Source organism: Perognathus longimembris, chromosome 8 (assembly GCF_023159225.1).
Source record: "Perognathus longimembris pacificus isolate PPM17 chromosome 8, ASM2315922v1, whole genome shotgun sequence".
NCBI classification, from domain to species: domain Eukaryota; kingdom Metazoa; phylum Chordata; class Mammalia; order Rodentia; family Heteromyidae; genus Perognathus; species Perognathus longimembris.
The window spans coordinates 69,887,538-69,908,898 of record NC_063168.1 but is presented as its reverse complement, the minus strand read 5'-3'; the positions used below and the strand labels follow the sequence as shown (position 1 = coordinate 69,908,898).

At 40.0% G+C, this 21,361-nt stretch overlaps 1 protein-coding gene across 1 annotated transcript in view; it reads right to left on the bottom strand.

Moving 5' to 3' along the window:
* The window catches only part of Nbas (NBAS subunit of NRZ tethering complex), a 248,911-nt gene that overhangs the window by 49,697 nt on the left and 177,853 nt on the right, over window positions 1-21,361 (bottom strand). The window contains exons 43-44 of the mRNA XM_048353401.1: window positions 13,706-13,956; window positions 12,894-13,228 (exon numbers count right to left, since the gene is read on the bottom strand). Of these exons, the coding sequence (XP_048209358.1) occupies window positions 12,894-13,228; window positions 13,706-13,956 (586 nt within the window). The remainder of the gene's footprint in view (window positions 1-12,893; window positions 13,229-13,705; window positions 13,957-21,361) is intronic.

The window sequence follows — 21,361 nt, the reverse complement described above, 5'->3', positions numbered from 1 at the left end:
CAAGGAGGGCTCAGGCCCCTCCCATCTCTCCACAGGTGACCATGGAAGACAGTGGAAAGGATTTCCTTTGAGTGTAGATACCAGGCTCAGGAGAGCAACGAGGTCACTGAAAAGCAGGGTCAAGCATACTAAGGACCCTAACCACTCACAACAGGGAGTCCTGAAACCTTTTCAAACCTCTGAAATTGTCACAAAATTGTACCTGCCATCTCCTCTTTCTGCCCCTCCAAAATGAGTGTTTAACGGGAGCATCGTTTCCTGTGTCACCATGTACCCTGTAATTTCAGTAGGGATGGGGGAGGCAGGGAGGGAAGGTTTTGTCCATTTTGCTCGTGGTCTGTGCAGTGGATGCACAGCCTACTAGGAACTACACTGACTCGACTCTACAATATGCCTGGAGGCTGCAATGAGATGGGCCGTCTGTTTGGTGAACAGAAGGTGACCTGGAACTGAAAGTTCCACCCCCTCAATCTGCCCTCCTTTACTTCTCGACTCCCAGGAGTGAAGCCGGGTTCTGAGCTCAAGCCCTGGTACAGGGAGGGAGGGAGGGAGGGAGGGAGGGAGGGAGGGAGGGAGGGAGGGAGGGAGGGAGACCACACATAAAGTCATATACAGCATTTGGTAGAAACACAGAGATAAACGATTTGACTATTACCAACAGTCATGGCCAACTGATTCACAGAATACTCAAGTTATAACTGAAACATAAAATAATTCAGTACTAATGAATTTTACTTTTAATACTTCACAGCTAACACTTCACTTAGATTGATAATAAACACTGTTGAAAATAAACATTTGGAACCTTGTCTCATGCAAACAGAAATTTGTTAGTCATCTTGTCATACAGCAGTGTTTGGATCTGCCTAGTTGGTAGGTGTTCTGGGGATTTATCTATGCTGGAACAAAGTATCAACATCAGATTCAGGACATCTGTGAGGCCTCACTTCCGTACCTGGGAGAGCAGCTACTGACAGAGAGCAGGCTTCCTACCCTGGACCTCAAACATGCTCTCAAGATCGGCTTTAGGGAAAAATAAATAGCTAGAGGATATAGAAAGTTAGAAGCTGGTTCCCTTCAAGGTCTCTCTCTATGTTGTCTTTGGGAAGGTTTTGTGCGCCAGTGGCACACAGGCTGAGACCATGACCCTAAGGAGAATTCCTGTTTCCCCACCCCAGGAGGTTCCTGGTGGCAGTGAGTCCCTGATGTCGTTATATCCCAGGGGTGTTGAGCAGCCTAATAGGAGAGTGAAAGTTATAGCCACATAACATTCTTTTTTTTATCAGTGTTTGTTTAATTTCTCAGGCTGCTATCTCCCTGTAATCTGCCCTCTCCCCACCCCACCCCCCATTCTTCCACATAAACTCTGGCTTTCCCAGAAGGTCCTGTTTCTCCTATTTGAAGACTTCTATTGTGGCTTTCCCAAGATAGACATATTTTTCTCCCTGACTCACTTACACACTTATTTCTAGTTCTGCCCCCATTTGTAAATACTTACTTCTGGGCTGACTTCCTCCTTAGGATATGTGTTATCTGCTTGTAAGTTTGAAAGGTAGTTATGTGGCAAGAGACTGAAAAGACGAACAGAGAATGAAGACGGTCCACTTCACCCAAGATTAACAGCTGAATAATGAGCAGCTGTACATCTGTGACATCCACCAGAGAGAAGTGTATTTTAGGGGGGAGGACTCATTTCCTCCACTGCTTTCCTCATTTGAAAATATGGTTTCATGCTGGCTGCACATTACTCAGAGACGGTTGATTTATTCCTCTGTCTTCCATAAGACTTACACTCACGTGAAATTAGAAGGCGCACGTTTCACAAGGAGGGCAGGAGGCGCGCCTTCTCACAGCTTATTAATGCAGAGGCCTGAGAGGACAGGACGGAAGACTCACACCCACAGCTCAGCACCCTCGCAGCCTCCTCCGCGGGAGCAGAGGCATTGCCGTTTATGATGGTGCTGCGCACATGGTCTTTCGGCAAATTTCCAATCTCTTACTAAATTACTGCCTTAGTCAATTGGAAATAATTTCCCAAGTACAAACAGAGAATGAGTTTTCAGCTTGCAAGTCAGACCAATAATCATCGTCACCGCAAATGGGGTTTTGCAGCCAACGAGAACAGGCAAGGACAGGAGCCGGGAACTGAACATCTAGAGCAGGCCCTATGTGAGTCTTTACTTTGCTGCTTCTAGCTCAGCAAACCTTGGGGCAGTTTTTTAATTTTCTTGGGACTTGATTTTCTGTATCTGTTAAAGTTGTGGCAACACCATCTTCCTGCTCTGACGGTGTCTGCAGGAAGAGAGATGGGGGGAGCATCCGTCAGCTTGGGTGCAGCCTGGAGGACCAGGACAGACCTTTGGAAACCCCAACTCTGTTATTTTGCTGACTAGACAGTTGAAAGCCAATCCTGAGCCTTCTTCTCCAGGCCTCAGTGCTCAGACTGCAAACAGCCATAGGAAGCCAGGCATAAATGAGTTACCTGCACAGCAACAGATCCTAACATGACCAGCGCAGCTGATAGGACCAAGGTGGTTCTCGGAGGCTGCACTATGACACTGAAAACGCTAGCCACAGACTCTGGCCTGCATGGCTCAGCCCCAAAGAGTGACACTCAGCCACAGAAACCATGCCCTGGGAAATTTTAAAGCGATCGCATGTGGGGAGGGGGCAGCACGGGCAGGATCACACCTGCCTGGAAGGCTTGAAACATGTCTTCCTGAGCTAAGTTCTTCTCACTTTTGGTGTGGACACCTTGCTTTCCAAACAAAGTTCTACTAACTAAAACACTAGTGTGCAGGTTCTTACATCATAAAAGAACCCAATTCTAAAGCATGAGTGTACTGAGATATTTGTCCTAAGAAAGGGAAAGACGTGCCCAACCTCCCTTTAGCCTCCACGCTTGCACTTGGTGCTAACTGCGAGCAATGCTGCAGGGATGTTTCTGAGCCATTGGCATCTGTGCTGTGCTAGAGGTCTGAGCTTGAGCCCCAGGTCCTGTGAAATCGTTCTCTCAAATGCTTTCTATATGAAGCATTTCCTAGAAAGGCACTGCCTGGGATCTGTTTCCAATTACTGTTGCCTGGCCTCCCTGCCAGCCTCTACAATATACAGATTGCTCTCCGTTGTAAGGCAGATTACTTACAAGAACAGTAAACAAAGGGAAGCCTAAGTGAATTTGTAAGACAGAGCAAAAGTATTTGTACACACTGCATGCTGGGAACAAGATTTCAGAACACGACAAACAGGAGCGAGTCTGGGTTCTGTCAGTTACATCTAGCATCTCTAGGAAAAGTCCTTAAAGACTTTGTGCCTAAAAACCATGGTCCACAAAATAGGGGCGGGGCTATCTATCCAGAGAATTGCAAGCGTTTATGAGATAAGGCATGTAAAGTGCCTGGCACATCAAATTCTCCTTTCCTTCTCCTTCCTGAGGTGGGATAAGTAGATGAAACAACAACAACAGAAAGGAAAATAATATATTAAAATATAGTGGGGGAGAATGATCAAAGGGGTAATATCGATCAAGATGCACTGTACTTGTAAAGATGATTTGTTGAATGGTAATTCCTTTTTGTACAACTACTTAAAGATAATAAAAGTATAATTAAAATACATTTTAATTATTAAAGTCTTAAGCACTAAGAAATAATGAAAAATCAGAGCAGCTAGTTCTCAACTTCTTTTAGATGTTACGTTACAAGAACAGGGAAACATATAGGCAGGGGATGGCTGAACGTGCCTTCTCCTTTGAAGAGGCTGTTCTTTAAATAGGTAGAGTCAGAAAATTCAAGGGGATCCCTAGCAAAGAAGAAGCAAAGAAGTTCTGACAAAGAGTTCTTACAATATGGCCCCAGTGCTTACTACATCACTCTAGGGTGTGTGTGTGTGTTTGTGTGTGTGTGTATGTGTGTTTGTGTGTGTATGTGTGTATGCGTGTGTGCGTGTATGCGTGTACGTGTGTGTGTGTGTGTGTGTGTGAGTGTGTGTACTCGCCAGTCCTGGGGCTTGAAATCAGGGCATGGGCACTGTCACTAAGATTTATTTCTACTACTTGAGCCACAGCTCCATTTCTACCTTTTGGTGGTTAATAGAGATAAGAGTCTCATAGATCCTGCCTGGGCTGGCTTTGAACCTCAATCCTCAGATCTCAGTTTCCTGAATAGAGAGGATTCTAGGCAAGAGCCACCATAGCCTACATCATTATGTTTTAAAATAATAGCCATTGGAGCTGGCCTGGACAGAAAAGTTCCCATGAGACTCTTACCTCCAATTAACCACTTAAAAAAAAAATGAAAGTGGTGCTGTGGTTCAAGTGGTAGAGTGCTAGTCTTGAACACAAAGAGACTCAGGACAGTGCCTAGGCCCAAAAAAATAATAATCATCATCATAATAATCATAGCAAGGCTCATCTTAACCATGCTTGGGTATAGGTCTACAATGAAATCATTATCAAATGTGTGGAGGTTATATAACATGATCACATATATATCACCCAGTGCAGAAATTACAGAGGCCAAAGGTTTTTTCACTTCCATTTCCTATGTGGTAAACAGGAAATAGTTATTTTCCTCTTTCCTATGTATTTCCTATTTTATCGCAAGTTATTAAAGTAAACCTTTGTTAAACTTTCATCTTGTGAAGGCCTATACTATACAGAGATAGAGCAAAGGCAGCACCTGGCAAAAAGCTCAACCTGGAGATTTTCTTTCCTGAGGGCAAAGATGGTGCTTATTGTCGTTAATTCTCCACTTTCTGGTATAACGATAATTTTAAATTATAGGTTCTCAAGCCTTTTGATCTCAAGTTAATTCCCTTACTCTCTATACCCCTATACAAGGTAAAAAAAAAATTAAACTCAGAGCCTTGTGCATACTAGTCAAGTGCTCTACCAAGGGATACCTAAACATTCTTAAAAGTTATTGAGGACCCCAGGATGCTTTTATTTATGTAAGTTATATGAGTCTGCTGATATTCATTTATTACCAATAATAAACTCATTATAGATTGACTTTATCCCAGTGAAACTTTGGTCTGATATCCAATCTATAGAAATGTAAGGCAAAAAAGTCTGCTGCTTAAGCTACTATCTTTTTTAGGAAGAACACATATAAAATAGTATGAGGGTGATTAGAACTAGAGCACATGTAATCCTGATTATACAAAAAAAAACAAGAAGAAATGGGGAGAGCTGGATTATTTAAAGAGCTGTCACATGCAGGCATATTGTGGGGGAGGTAGCACTATTTCTTTTTTTGGTATAGAAAAAAAGACAAATGCAGAGCTGGGAATGTGGTTTTGCAGTAGAGTTCTTGCCTAGCATGCATGAAGCCCTGGGTTCGATTCCTCAGCACCACATACACAGAAGAGGCTGGAAGTGGTGCTGTAGCTCAAGTGGTAGAGTGCTAGCCTTGAGTAAAAAGAAGCCAGGGACAGTGATCAGACCCTGAGTTCAAGCCCCAGGACTGGTACAAAAAAAAAAAAAGGGTAGATGTGAGTGAAAATTGGGAGGAAGTATGATGGAGCCTCCAACTCCATAACATAAAGGCTCTGAAAGTAGGGGTGAGGGGTGAGGGTGGGGGAGTAAGTCACTACTTTTGGATCTGCCATCCTGGCCTGGGAAGAGAATTGAGGATGAAGGGTTCAAAGGATGCACCAAGAGGCTACACCCTATCCTAAGCCTTTTTGCCTATCTCATACTTCTCTCTCTCTTGCAAAGCTTCCCATAGACCTTGACACACAACAAAAGATGATGATAGTGGAGTGTGTGTATGTGTGTGTGTAAACTAATAAAGTCTAAAACTTGTAGAAAGAAAACATAATGGATATTACACAGCTCATAAAACTAAAGGATGGCATGAAGACCTGATCACGTGCGTAGAATCCATCTTACATTCTCAAATTATTTATAACAGTCTATGTTTTGACATCTGACTAAAAATGGATATATTTTAAGACATCAAAAATTTAAGACATGGGGCTGGGGATATGGCCTAGTGGCAAGAGTGCCTGCCTCGGATACACGAGGCCCTAGGTTCGATTCCCCAGCACCACATATACAGAAAACGGCCAGAAGCGGCGCTGTGGCTCAAGTGGCAGAGTGCTAGCCTTGAGCGGGAAGAAGCCAGGGACAGTGCTCAGGCCCTGAGTCCAAGGCCCAGGACTGGCAAAAAAAAAAAAAAAAAAAAAAAATTTTAAGACTATTACTAGCGTTTGGATTTTAAATGCTCCCTCAAAATGTTAAAGGACTGATAACCAGAATACATAAGTATTCTGCTGGATGGTGGAACAAAAGAGTTGACCAGATCCTGACCTCTGAACTCTGACCTCATCAGTAGATTAATCCATTCATGCATTCATAGCTGAACGAGTCATACACAGGCAAGAGCTACTGAAAGGCTAGACCAATGATTTTAATGTAACAGGTACAAAAAGTTCAATGATTTTTTTTTTCAGATTCCAAATGGTTACTAATGTTTAAGAATCTATGACTTGGATTTATTCAGCTTCAGTGAAGTATTAAAGTATACCCCAAATTACAGATTAAAATGCCCTGATACTTTACAGAAACTAAGGATGAAATCCCAACCTGTCATGTATATTAGCTTAAGCTTTCTTCACGTACTTCAATCAAAATAATAGGCTAAATGCAGAAACAAAAAGAAGAAGCCAGTTGTGTTACAGTAAGCTAGACATACAGAAGTAAAACTAATGAGACTCTCATTTTTTGTCTTCTTGAAATACAATGTTTTTAAGTTAAAACATCATATTTCAGGCAATATATGTGTTTATTATTGGTATCTTACTACAAAAAACCCTTTAATCATCCTGAAATCAAAAGTTTCAGAACTTATAATCTAAGATAATGAATATTTAAATGATAACTTAAGGAGTATATAAACTATACCAGGAAGTAGAGAAGTAAAGACAATAGCTATTATCTTTGTCAATAAAAAAGGCAAGATGAAATACCATCAAATTGAATATATTATATTGCATATCAAGAGCCAGATAAAAGATATAAGTCAAGCATAGTGGTTTCCAACTCTAATTCCAACACTCAGGAACTTGAAGCTTGAAATTTACTAGTTCAAGGCCATCCTGGGCAACAAAGTGAGCTTCAAGGCAGCCTAGGTTACAAAGCAAGACAATGAATGTCTCACCTCCTTGTCTCCCACCTCCCACCCAATACAGCTGCAGGAAGTGAAGGCAAAAACCAACTTGGATAACTGATATATGGAAAGAAATACTAAGTTGAAGATTGAGCATACCTAGAAAATGAAGCAACAATACAAATACTCTTGCTAAAAGGCACAGAGGTGACAGTGACCTTTTTGTTGTTGTTGTTATGGGACGCTGGCACATATGGAGTACAGGCAGCTCCAGTCACTTGCTCAGCAATACCTGTGGATGAGCAGTGATCTGAACTGTAGCTCTAGATCAAGTTCTCAGCCATTCCTGGGTCTAGCTGTGAAGAAAACAGTGCCACTGGCTAACTAAGACTTCTGGCTCCCAGTGCTACCGGGAAGAACTCTGGGTATATGACTACTACTATTGTTACAAAAACTAAGGATGCAAACTAAGGAAGACAACTGGATGCATATGGAGAATGAAATATTCCTTTAGAGTAGCACCAGAAGATCGCTAAGGGGACAGATGCAAAACAGCATAGTCTAAATATGTACTCAAGAGCTATAAAGGCCAGCTACTTTGCACACTCTTTCGTAATATTCAAAGTGGGTAAAATCAGAATCAGAAACATGTCAGGAATTACTAAAGTTTTTAGTCTATAATGAAGGCCATGAAATGATTTGTTTCTGGGTTGGTTTTTGTTCTTTTTTTGGGGGGGGGGAAGGAGTGAAATGGAATAAAAGAAATACTCATAAGAGCATTAAAAACACTTCTTCCCCCTAAATTCAAAATATGAGGAAATCTAAATCAGTGATAAAATCCTACTTAGAGTTCAAAACTTAGCATAATAAAGTGAAATAACCAAGCTTCAGCTTAAAATGTCCAATCAAACAGGCTGCAGATGAGTTATCTGTGATAGTACAAAAAATTTCTCTTTCCTTTCCCTCCATCTCCTGCTTCCCAAAGATAACTTGGTCACTTCTTGTTTTTCAACTTGACTTTGTCTTCCCATTCTTCTTTAGCATTTTGAAACCACCCCCAGTGTCATGGAGCCTTGCCCCAGCAAGTTAAGAGGAACATAGTATTTACTAAGTATTGCTACAGTTTGCCTTGTCTCAAGCAGAGGAAAGGTGAAGAGGTGTTCAAGTCACTGGGACAGAGTTGTTAAGGGGACTGTACCATCCCAGTCTCTTCTTTCTCTCTTTTCATGACTGTGAGGTGAGCAGTTTTCTTCTACTCTGTGCTCCTGCTAAGCCATGGTACCTCATCACCAGCCAGAAGCCCTAGGGCTAATTGATCACACACCAAAACCTCCAAAACTATGAGTCAAAGTAAGCTTTCTCCCTTTATAAAAGTTAATGACCACAAGTATTGGTTATAATAAGGGGAAGCTGACTAACTTAAATGTGTAGCATAATAGATACAATAAAGTTTTTGTTTTCTTTTGTGCTAGTAGTGGGGCTTGAAATCTCTGCTTCATATTCTCACTTAACATTTTTGCTCATTGCTGGTACTCCAAACCATTTGAGCTGTATCTCCACTTCCAGGATTTTCCTGGTTAATTGGAGGTAAGATCCCCTGGAATTCATCTGCCTGGCTTGGCTGTGATCCTCCATGCTCATGGGTAGCAATGAATGACAAACAGTGAGAGCTGTAACTGAGGTAGACCACCAGACAGAAAAGGAAAGGAATAGGAGTGGCCTAACTAAATCCAGGTTAAGAAGCACAATCACCCAAGGGATTTTAAGGAAGAATTCTAGCAAACTCCTTAGCAACATTTCATGACAGGATTAATTTCCATGCATTTATCGATGGATATAGCTCTATAAGCAATCAAAGGCAAGTGAGAGGTAGAAACATATGACTGAGATTAAACATGTTCCCTTCCTCTGGCCACATCTCTTCTAAGCCAAGCAAAACCTGTTTTGACCAGCTTTTATGTCTTCTATTGTTATTCAATTCCTAAACATATTAACTAACTAGCTCCCTATGCTTTCAATAGAAATGTTGCTAACTGCTGGATAGTATAAGCATTAGAAGCATTAGCATACAAAGAGCCTGCCTTGGAATTCTTACCATGGATTAAGCACAAAAGTCAAATTTGGGGATATGTTTGTTTGAAATTCTAATATATCTAAACAATGGTATACTGTTTTTGTTAAACACTCTTGAGTAACCCTACCCGTTCTTTCTACAAATTTGGTTCTGAATTCAGTGTGGGAACACATTTGAAAACTGCACTGTGTATATGAATAGCACACATTTATTTTACATTTTTAACAGGATGTACAAGCTGTGGGAACATCTGGTGTTTTGCAAATTTGAGCACATCCAGCTGTATTCCTCTCTTAAATGTGTCCTCTGACAGGTGTGGCTGTGTTTTGTTTTCTTTTTTATTCTCTTTCTCTTTCTGTGTATCTCCTTCTCAACTTTGTGCTTTTCCACTCTGATTAGAAAATGAAGTTGCCAATAAAAAGGAAGAAAATGTTATAGCTAGATATCAAAGCAATTTCAAATGTAGCTGTTTAACCTCTCTAATTGATGACTCAGCAGAAAACCAGCTCTTGCGAATAGTCCATAGCGAAGAACCTCTATATCAAATCAAGATGCACTGTACTCATAAACTGACATTTTGAATTGAAAGTCCTTTGTACAATTACTTTCAGATAATAAAAAATAAGGAAAGGGAATATCAAATTCAAGTGACAAAGGATAAAAAGACAAAAGCAATACTTATAAAGCTATTTGGTGTAAACCAACTGTAAAACTCATGGGGGAAAGGAAAGGGGGAGGGGGAATGGGGGGGGAAATGAGGGAGGAGTTAACAAGTTGAACAAGAAATGTACTCACTGCCTTACATATGAATCTGTAACCCCTCTGTACTACACTTTGACAATAAAGAAAAAAAGATAAAAAAATTAAAAAAAGAAATACTAAAAAAAAAAAAAGAAAGAAACATCTAAGCTTGTATTATACTATCTGAGCTAAGAGAACATAATGAGTAATCAACTGAAACTACTGCATCAGCTTTTCACCTTTTTTATATTTTAATGCTAGCCCTGTGGTTTGAACTCAGGGCCTAGGCGATATCCCTGCGCTTTTTTGCTCAAAGTTAGCACACTACCACTTGAGCCACAGGTGGCTCTGGCTTTCTGGTTGTCTATTGGAGAAGAGTCTCACAGGCTTTCCAATCTGGGCTGGCTTGGAACCACAATCTTCAGGTCTCCTGAGTAACTAGGATTACAGGCATGAGAAACACACCTGACAAAAGTAAATATCCAAGTATGGCAGCAGTGAGATTCAAACCCATGCTGTTGAAGTGACTGGAACCTAAATCTAGTGCCTTAGACCACGCAAGCCCTGCTACTGCCCACTTCAACTTTGTCGCACAAAAACACACATGAGCTCAAATAACTGCTTTTCAGATGGTTGGCTGATGAAAATTGAAGATTTCTGTGATAAGCATGACTTATAATTTAAAGTCATCAGATTAAAATATCATAAATCGCAGCTAAAACTCTACTTGAGCTCTATATGCCAATCGTAAATATCATCATGAATAAATAATTGCTGACGGAAGGTCTAAAACTGTCTTACATTCCTCTATAAACATGCTTACAATTAGCCATAGAATTAGCCTCTATTAGCCACTCCCAACCTCACACACAGTATTTAAATCGTCCTTCACCCTGGGCTAGGAGAGGGCCTTGGATGATCTCCTTGCTCTTTAGCCAGTGCAAGGTCCTAGCTCTGGAGCCAGTTCCTTGGATTTCAGGTCTCCCTGCCCCTCCTCCCCAGGGGTTTAGTCCCTTCCCATACATTACCACCTTTCTGACCTCTCTCATTTAGACTCAACCCTACTGAGAACACGGTCCAGAACAAGGTTGATCCTCTTTGTCTGAAGTATTTGAGGCTCTCTGAGCCTACTGACCTCCCCCAGCTTCTGGACTGGTTCCAAAACCTGTGGCTCTAGCAACAGAACCGAACAATAGTACAGTTAATAGATAAATGGATAGGAATAATGGCTATGGAATATCTCCCTCCGTTCAAATTGGAGCTTCCTTCTCATTACCAACTTAGTTTTGCCCACACAATCAGATAACAATTTCTCTCACACAGATTACTTAGCCCCAGTCTCCTATGGAAGAAGCAAAAGTCTAACAGAATTTTTGAAGCTACACCACACAGCTGATGAGTAGCAAACTTAAAGAGTTTAAAAGTAGCCATAAATTACTACAAAGTTATGCTGTGTTAAATACATCATGCCATCTCCCTTTAAAACCATTCTTACTTTCTTCCTTAAACACAATTTGGATAGTTTTCTCCTTTTTATAACAGTAGTGAAATCCCTGGAGATGGGGCTGGGAATATGGCCTAGTGGCAAGAGTGCTTGCCTCGTATACATGAGGCCCCGAGTTTGATTCCCCAGCACCACGTATACAGAAAATGGCCAGAAGTGGCGCTGTGGTTCAAGTGGCAGAGTGCTAGCCTTGAGCAAAACAGAAGCCAGGTACAGTGCTCAGGCCCTGAGTTCACAGCCCAGGACTGGCCAAAAAAAAAAAAAAAAAAAACCAAATCCTTGGGGTTGCAATAAGAAAATGAAGAAGCCCTTCCTTATCCACAACCATGAATCTAACAATTTGGGTAAAGTCTAGCATTATCCCCACACAGGTTTGAATCTCTTCCTGTATAAACTTCTTTTTTTTTTTTTTTTTTTTTTTTTTTTTGGCCAGTCCTGGGTCTTGGACTCAGGGCCTGAGCACTGTCCCTGGCTTCTTCCCGCTCAAGGCTAGCACTCTGCCACTTGAGCCACAGAGCCGCTTCTGGCCGTTTTCTGTATATGTGGTGCTGGGGAATCGAACCTAGGGCCTCGTGTATCCGAGGCAGGCACTCTTGCCACTAGGCTATATCCCCAGCCCCTGTATAAACTTCTAAACAAATGGTTTGCAAGTCTTTGCAACTATCCTCTGGCCACGAAGTAGTAACCATAACAAAAACATTACAAGAAGGTACTGGATTGACTTGGTGACAGGGAAAACAGCAGATGGGCAAGAGGAGAGAAAAAGCGAGTTCTAAAGGCAATAAGAGTTCTACAGATGAGAAAGCAGAGAATGAGACTGAGACTGAAGAGGGGATGTAATATCTGGGGCACAGGCTGGGACAGAGGGACATTTGTTTAGCAGTGGTATCTGGGTGGAGAGAGCAAGGAGAGGAGTAGGACCACGCCATCTATTCTGAATAAATACACATCACTAAAAGACTGCAAGCAGACATTAAGACAGAGCCAACCGCTAAGATCTAATCATCAAGCAATGGTTAATGTGTCATACATTTCATGGATAATTCTATCAGTAAGCTATATGTACTGTGTGATATTAATATGGAATTTCTTAAGGGCTCAACATAATCACCACTAAGTTTTTAGCCTCTATTCTAAATAAATAAAGATGTTAGAGAATCAAGCTTCTTTACACTTTCCAATTGGGATAGGTCAGTATTTACTATAAAATGATATATCCATGAGAAACACAAGTATAAAATGTATCCTTAAGCTAGAGTGAGAATGATTTTTTTAACTATTCATTCACTTCTAACAGAAGATAATGATCATCAATACTTAGCACCATCTCAAAAAAAATCAAGTTAGTAATTTCCTTCTACTTCAAGAAAGAAAAAATTTAAAAAGCATATCTACAGGACCTAAGAATGATTTTCATTTCTTCGACAGCACTCAGTCTACTTCAGTCTAGTTTTTCAGTTACCTTGGTCACAGCTTTTGGAGAAAATGTAACTGCATCTACCACAGTGATGAGGTCACCCGGGTGGAGGCGATCGAAGTACTTCATGCAGACATCATAGGCGCGAAGCCACTCGGGTGAAGACCCTGGGACCTGCTTGATGAGGTGAGGGTCTCCAGTCCAGAACAGCTTTTGTAACCACACAGTGTACAGAGAACTTGGTGAAAGCATGCGTCCATCCTTTTCAGGGATTTTGGGAGCGAGCTTGGAAATAGATAAGATATTCTGGCTTGTAAGCACTGGCTCCAGTGCTTCAAGAGGACTCGTGTTTTCATCTGTCATCTTTTTATAATTAAGACCTATTGAAGAAAATAAATAAGAAAACAGATGATATACACATAGTCCTCTGTGTAGATAAATGAAAAGATCAAGAAATTTATACTAGATCAGAAGTTCTGAATTTTATTCCGAGCCTGAACTTTAGGTAGCTGTGCAATCCTACACAGGTCACTCTACTTCTGGTGCATCAGTTTCCATATCGGTACACCTGCAAAGACTATCTCCCTGCCTTTTCAATCCCCAATAACGCCTTACATTTTCCTCTACCAGAGCATTCACCAAACTACCTTTTATATGTATTCATTTATTACTTCCTGGCATTAAATTCAAGTCAATTAATTTCAAAATTCTGTGGATTCTGCGGATCACAATACATGAGGCACAACTGTGGATAGAAGATTAATCTCTAACTTTGGCAATAAATAAGAAAAAAAAGAAAATTAATCTCTAACTTTACTTTGGAAGAATGAGTTCGCACAGGAAAACAAGGATCCTACCTGATGCAACCACTTTAAATTTCTTCAGCAGTCGGATGTGGCTCTCTGGTTTGATGGCAGGATTCCCAATGTCTGCACAGCCACAGTTTTCCAGAAGTGTAAAATAATAGAGTAACCTTTCATGATCAAAGCCACCAATAGTGGGGTAAATATACTTCACCATGTGCCTGTGGAAGGCTTCAGGATCAGTCTTCAAAGTCTCAAAGAGATGAAGGGTCTGGGCTCGCTGTTCAATTTCTCCTGTGGATAAACTGAAACGAAGAGAAAAGGAAACAAGGTTAGAATGTGCTTCCTATGTTAAATATCATTATTTTTTGTTGTTCTTGTTATCTAAGGAGAAAGTCTAGTTGTTAGTGGTCAGTTCTTCCTGTGTAAAAAGACAGTAGCCACTCAGGCCCAGATACCTGTCAAATTACACAAAAACGTGTTGATGCCCACCGTGGTACTGCACCAATTTCACACATTACACATCAGGTGGGCTTACCTGTAAGGTAGATATTCCTGCCGTTGGAGGAGATGTCCAATGCTTCCTAGCTATACAATGCATTCACATTTGCCAGCTTCTACTCTAAGTCACTCATTTAGGTCATACAAAAGTTAAAATCTGTGACTCTGTACAAAAATGTTGCAAACAATCTTACTGTAATTCAAGAAATGGTGTGTGGGGTCAGGAGAGGGGAAAAAAAACAACGCCGAGACAGAAGTTTTGCCTTCAAGAGTCATGAATTGATACCCAACACACACATTGTTTAAACAAAAGTAAAACAGAAAAAAAAAATGGTACTTTTACTTAGATTGATCCATAGGAATGCCACTGAATAAAAGATATGTCCTGCCTTACGTATGAAACTGTAACCCCGCTGCACATCACTTTGAAAATAAATCAATTTAAAAAGAAAGAAAAAGAGCTATGTCCTAAATTTTATACTTAGGCATCTTTTTATTCCAAATATCAAATATAATTTTTAAAGTTATTTAACGTTAAGCTACTGGGGAAGAATACTTCAAGGCGCTGTGGTTCGACTGGCTAGTTTGGTGGTGTTGTTTTGAAGGGTGGTGAGCGTCTCCCTAGACAGAGAGAAGCCTTGGGCCCAGGGCAACCTCAGTGCCTTCCCTAGCACCCACTGGCATTTGCCAACTGCTGTAGGGCTCTCTGGCAGCCTGGCATGCCAAGAGAAATGCACACTGTCCGGGGTTCCCTCCACAGCAGGGAGAGTAAGTGCCCAGGGCAACTTCCAAGGCCCCTGGGGCAGCAATGAAGTTAGGGCTCATGCATTTGTAATGCAAGGCCTCAGAAATGATGCCCTGCTTATTAAAGTTAACATTTTCACAAAGGGTTGAAAGGCATATAGTTTATGGTTTTTGTAGACAAAGTTAGTATGAATTACTTCCAAAGATTTTATGACAGAACAATAATACGTGGGACAAAAAAGGTTAGTCTAAGAAGTCAAAATATCAGGTTTGGGCTGGCATGTGACTTATCGGTACAGTGCTTGTCTAGCATGCATGATTCTTCAGCACCACATAAACAGAAAAGGCCGGAAGTGGCGCTATGGCTCAAGTGGCAGAGTGCTAGCCTTGAGAAAAGAAGCCAGGGACAGTGCTCAGGCCCTGAGTTCAAGCCCCAGGACTGGCAATAAATACATAAATAAATAAATAAATAAATAAATAAATAAATAAATAAATAAATAAATAAATAGATTTATTCTGTTACTGTGTTAAGTTTCTTTATTGCTGGCTGAGTTGGAGTCTGAATTCATGGATTTCTGCTCATCTTGGTTGGTGCTCTAACACTTGCGCCATACCACCAGCTTTGCTTTTTGCTGTTTATTTTGGAGATGGACTGACCGGAAATCAATCTCAATCTTTTTGATAGCTAGGATTATAGACATAAACTACCAGTACTGTGTTCAAATAATTTTTGTTTTTAATTTTCTGCTGCTCCTGGGTTTCAACTCAGGGTTATGCACTAAGCTTTTTTGCTCCAGACTAGAATTCTACCACTTGAGCCACAACTCCACTTTCAGCAATTCGGTACTTAATTGGAGATAGATTTCTGAACTATCCTGCCAGGGCTGGCTTCAAACCACAATACTCAGATCTCAGATTCCTGAGTATCTAGGATTACAGGTATGAGACACTGGCATCCAACTAGTGTTCAGATAAACCTTTTAAGGGTCTTTTTACTTTAAGAAAAAATATTTTCCCCCATTAGGACACAGTTCAAACATTTATAAAAATACCCCTATCGATAAAAATCATGTCTTCAGTATATAAAATTTTTCTGATACCCTCTTTTGAGCTACTGGCACATGCTGAAAAATCTCCTATTATGGCACTAATTATTTATCATCTATCTGTCTCTCTCACTATACTATGCTGCTTGATGGAGGCAATCATTTGACATCTTTTTCTTTAGCATCTCAATACCAAGGTCCACGTTGGGCTGACCGTATGTACTCAATACATGTCCATGAACACCAAATAGACAAACAGCTAGGCATGAAATCAGGTTTCCTTTATATTCCAGGCACCGTGCTCAAGGAAGGACGTAAGGATTTACATCATAGCATTCTCATGCAGGTGTGAAAATCTAGTGGAGTTATAATTAGTGTCAATTTTCAATGCAAAGTAATGTTACAAGCTGACAAAGGACACAAAATTATTTTCCAATTAGAAGTAGGACCCCTAAAAATGTATGAGTTCAGAGGAAGTAAAAATTAATAGGAATCAATGGCTTACATGTAGAAAGAAGTACTTGAGTTTGACATTGTGGACAGGAATGAAACAGAAATGTTTAAAAAAAAACTATCAAGAAAGCACAGGCTGTACAAGGAACAGCAAGCACAAATGGATGACAGGTTAGAAAACATTCCTGATAAAGATTGCTACTCAAAGTGCAGTCAGCTCTGGAAAGTACTAGATGCATAGTGGCACAGGAAACTGACTCAAAAATAGGTGTGCATTTCTCATGTTTCTTTACAATGGAGTCTAAAACAATTAAATAAGAGTAAATAAAGATATTAGTTCTCTCCTAGCAGTAAGAATCCAAGAATTTTTCCTGCCATACTTCATCTCTAACACCCTGATAGGCAGAGTTTGAAGGCAGACTTATGTACAAAATGGACAGCAATTGTAAGTTTCTTTAGTTTATCTTTGTTTGACTGTATTCTGAGCCCATTCTCTCTCGGTCAACACTACTTCTTCCCTTGTCCGCCCATTTATTCTGTGCCTACAATTCAGATTGCTTCGTGTGCAATTTTACCTAATTATCTTGTCAAGACAGATACTAGAATACCTTTACTGACACATGATAAATACTTACACTTCCCTCTCCAGTAAATTACAATGTGTTAAGATCTTTTTATGGATGCCAGTAATCAATAACTCATTTTAATGGTTTCCATTGAAAGTTGTTATCTTCTTTTTGAAATAAGAAATGAAGTCTTTGCTCAGAAAATGACTCCAACAAACCCACATTCAAGAGAGGAGGAAGAAATCCCATAAAATCACTATGGATTCTTTTCTAATCAATTTAATGATTACCCTTAAAAATAGTTTGAGCAGGTTTTCCTAAACCAAGTTTTATCTATACAGCAGCTGATATATATGTGAGTGTGTGTTTGTGTGTGTGTGTATATATATATATATTTATATATATATGCCATATTTAGCTTTCAGAGATTAACTAGAGATAGAAGCTAGCATTAGTTGTACTCAATGCATAAGGAATAAATTATTAGGATTAATCCCATGATTAAGATGTTCTGAGATGGCTTCCAGCTGCCAATCATGCAAGGTGGGGTTCAAAAGCAGCATGTATTAAAAGGAATTATATTTGTATAAGAAAACAAATTTATTCAAATATATTTTTCCTCACTCAATCTGTAATTGAGTGATAATACAATTGCATTAGCTGACTAAAAGGAATAATTAAAATGGGAGAGGGAGGAGAAGATAAGAAGAAAGAGGCAGAGTGGGAGAGGAGAGAAGGGAAGGCTATGAGAAAGGTTAACAGGAAAGCAGAAGGGATGGAGATGAAGTGACATAGAGTTGACAGAAAAACTGCCAGTACTTTCATCTCTATTACTTCATTTAATTCTATTAATAACTCTGCAGAACGTCTTGTTCTTTGAAGGAACCCAAAGTTTAGAGAAAAATAACATAACCAATAAAACATAGGTACAGATTCAAAGTCAACTTTATTCCTTTTTAATAAGACAATAAAGCCAATGTTTGCATCCAGAACTTTTCTATTAGACAAAGGTCATATGTAACAGCTTATAGGCTAATTTCAACATATGAAAATCAATCAATCCCAAGTAATGACCATAATGTGGGTCAAGGGTATCTCCATCACTGATGGCTGAATGACATATCTACTCTCTGGATTATAGCTACTCCTAAAAAGGGATCAATCCGAGGATTTACCATATGAAAGTGTCAGGATAAACCTGATGTGGCAGGCTTCTCTTCAATGTTTTCCGACAGCTGAACTTATAACTACTCAAGAAAAATGTGGACAATATGAATTTAACTACCTTTTCAACATCCGTCATAAGCATTTCAGAGTCCCTCTCTTGTACCACAGGTATTTGGTGCATTCCTTTATAGAATGTCTTATGATATAATCAAAGTAGTTTTCATAAAGACCATATGGATAGGTTTTATCTCCTCCTTAAGGACATCCCTGTTCCTTTCACCTTTTTAGTTTCCCATAATATGTCAATTTGGACAGGTTTATATAGCCTCATATAATAGATAAAACAAAACCAATTTTGAGAAACACCATGGCATAAGAACACAAATAGGCATCATTTATACAGCACTTACTATGGGCCTGAAGCACTAGGCTATCCCAATTCTTAGAGAGCAATAAGTATCCTTATCAAGTTGAAAAAAGGACTCTTGAAAAATAAGATATACAATAGTGCTTAGTTATAGGATGGGCTTATTAATTCTGGAATGTTTACCAAATTAACGAATAGGCCAATTTATTTTATTTTTGATCACTTACTACATTACATGTCATGTACAAAGGTGCAAAATGGCTTGTGAACAGAAATTCTATGAGGAAGAAAACTGACTTAGAAGGACAAAACAACTTCTTTGTCAAGAACACCCTCACAAGGAAGGTCAGAAGCCAGGGCATGGAACGAGGCTTGCATGATTTAAGGCCTGACCACTTTCACTTATTGCTGAGCCACAAATGCATCATCTTAAGTTTTATGCCAGGCTCAGGAGCTGTTGAGGATCTGGAAGAGAGTGGCTTCAAGAATTACAACACAGAGGGCTGGGGATATGGCCTAGTGGCAAGAGTGCACAGAAACAAACTGTAGACATAAGAAAAGAATTCCTTCCATTTGGTAGTGGTCAGTATTTTGTCTTTCTAAAGTTTGGAATATTTCTTCTTATGTATAATACAAATCCTAGTGTTGATAAGTTTTCCTTTATCCTTTAGATCAAAAGCAAATTTATGGCCAGGTACTAGTGGCTCATGCCTGTAATCTTAGCTACTGAGAAGGCTCATTATTAAGAACCACAGTTAGAAGCCAGCCCAGGCAGGAAAGTCCATGAGACTTTTATCTCCAATTAACCACCAGAAAGCCCAAAGTGGAGCTGTGGCTCAAGTGATAAAGCACCAGCCTTGAGTGAAAAAGCTAAGCAATTTCTCCCAAGCCTTGAATTGAAACCTACGTACTGGCATGCACACGCACACACATGCACGCACACACACACACACACACACACACACACACACACACGAACTCTATGGCCCAATTTTATCAATTCTGTGACCTGAATATCTATCTACATGCACCATTTGTACTTTGTTTCTCCAGCCCTTTTATTTTTATTTGTCTTAATTTTCAATGCTATGGCATAACATTAAGTCCTAATAGGCCAATATGAAATTAAATCTTTCCTTCTCCTTTACTTACACTGACTACACTATACCAGAGGTTTTCAAAGAAGGAGGAACTGGAAGAAAAGCCAGAATTCAGGATTTTTTCAAAGTGGCAACATCTGCACAATCCTCATATATGCGTAAAAATAACTCTAGGGCATAAATCTGTGTCTTTGTTTCCATTCAAGGAAAGGCAGATGCCTTATAGTTTATTCATTCCTACAAGTATACCTTGTTCTTGCCCATCCTTGCATCTGAGATAAAAAGGGTCCTCCCAGGTTATGCCAGTGACTAGAAAACAGCACAATATAAAGTTTGAAGAGGGACATCCCCCCACACCGCCCATCAAAAGAGACAGTACTAATGAAGGCAACATTTATACTTTGCCATCTCTAGACAGTACATTGACAGCACATAGAGGAGTATGATCTAGGCCACCCAGAAAGCTCACATAGGTAATCACCTGTATGACTGACTGAAAAGCAGAGATTGAAGTACAGAGCAGGATGTTTGGCCTTGAGACCTGCCGTTCAAACAAGAAGGGAAAGATTGGGGGGGGGGGGTCCTACCAAATGTGACACTCTAAAGGTATGTTCCAGCCCCGTTAGCTTACCATGCCCTAGTACGCAACACAAATATAAATGAACTTCCCAATGTCCTCAGCTAAGACTGGCTCTCTTGTCCTCCTCTCCTCTTCAGCAGGGAGGGTTACTTTCCCCCCTTTATATCCAAGAAAGCCTTTCTCTTACCTGTCCTGCACATCTCTTTCATGGCATTTACAACTCACAACTTACACTTTGACTATTTCTGACTGCGGGCAAGGAAGGGGGAGACAGAATTACCTATCAGTATATAATAAAGTCCATGAGAAGACAGAGTTATCGGTCTTGTCAGCAACTTTGCTTGAGCTACAATAACAACTTAATAAAAATAAGAATAGTAATAATAATAATAATATCAATACCATTTAATGAACCAATATCATACTAGAAGAATCCTCTGACATTTCAACAAGATTCTGTGCCTTATGATTTAGATGCAGAAGTCTAAAGCAGAATCAGGAAGAACAATAACAGTTAAAACTACAATGTACTGAAGGATCCACTGATAGATTTCCCACAAATTTTCTAGAAGACTCAAAACCCTGCAGGTAAGGAAATGTTTCCTATAACTGAGAAACCAGTGACCCAAGAAGATGAAAAAATATGCTCAAAGATACAGGGTTGATGGCTGTGGGCAGTAGCTTTGGATCTTGAAGCCTGATCTAACTGCAAACCTCACACCCTTATCTCTACATGCTGTAAATGTACTGTTCAGCAATGGCAACATGTGGATGCCATCTCCCTCCATCAGGAGGAAATTACTTTTAAAGAAATAGTAAAATGAAACCCTAAAGAACATTATTTCTCTTGGTTTCAATCTGTGAACTTCCCAGTGGCACTGACTCAACCAATGAGTGTTGGGTGGTTTTTACTGCATTAATAAGGCTGATTTCTAATAACCAGATTACCAAGTTTGATTAAGTAATAAGGCAAACTGCTGTCCTTTTACATAAGGAATGGAAAGCCTCAAACACCACTTGCTGAACCAATATTAAGTGCTTTGCTGCTCACAGGTAATGATGCCAGGAGTAATGATTTCCTGTGCTGTAATTGCTGTGCATCTGCATAATCACACAGCTATCAGTATAATGATATGCCAAGAACAGACTTGCACATTACTAGATTGCCTAATAATTTTTAATATAT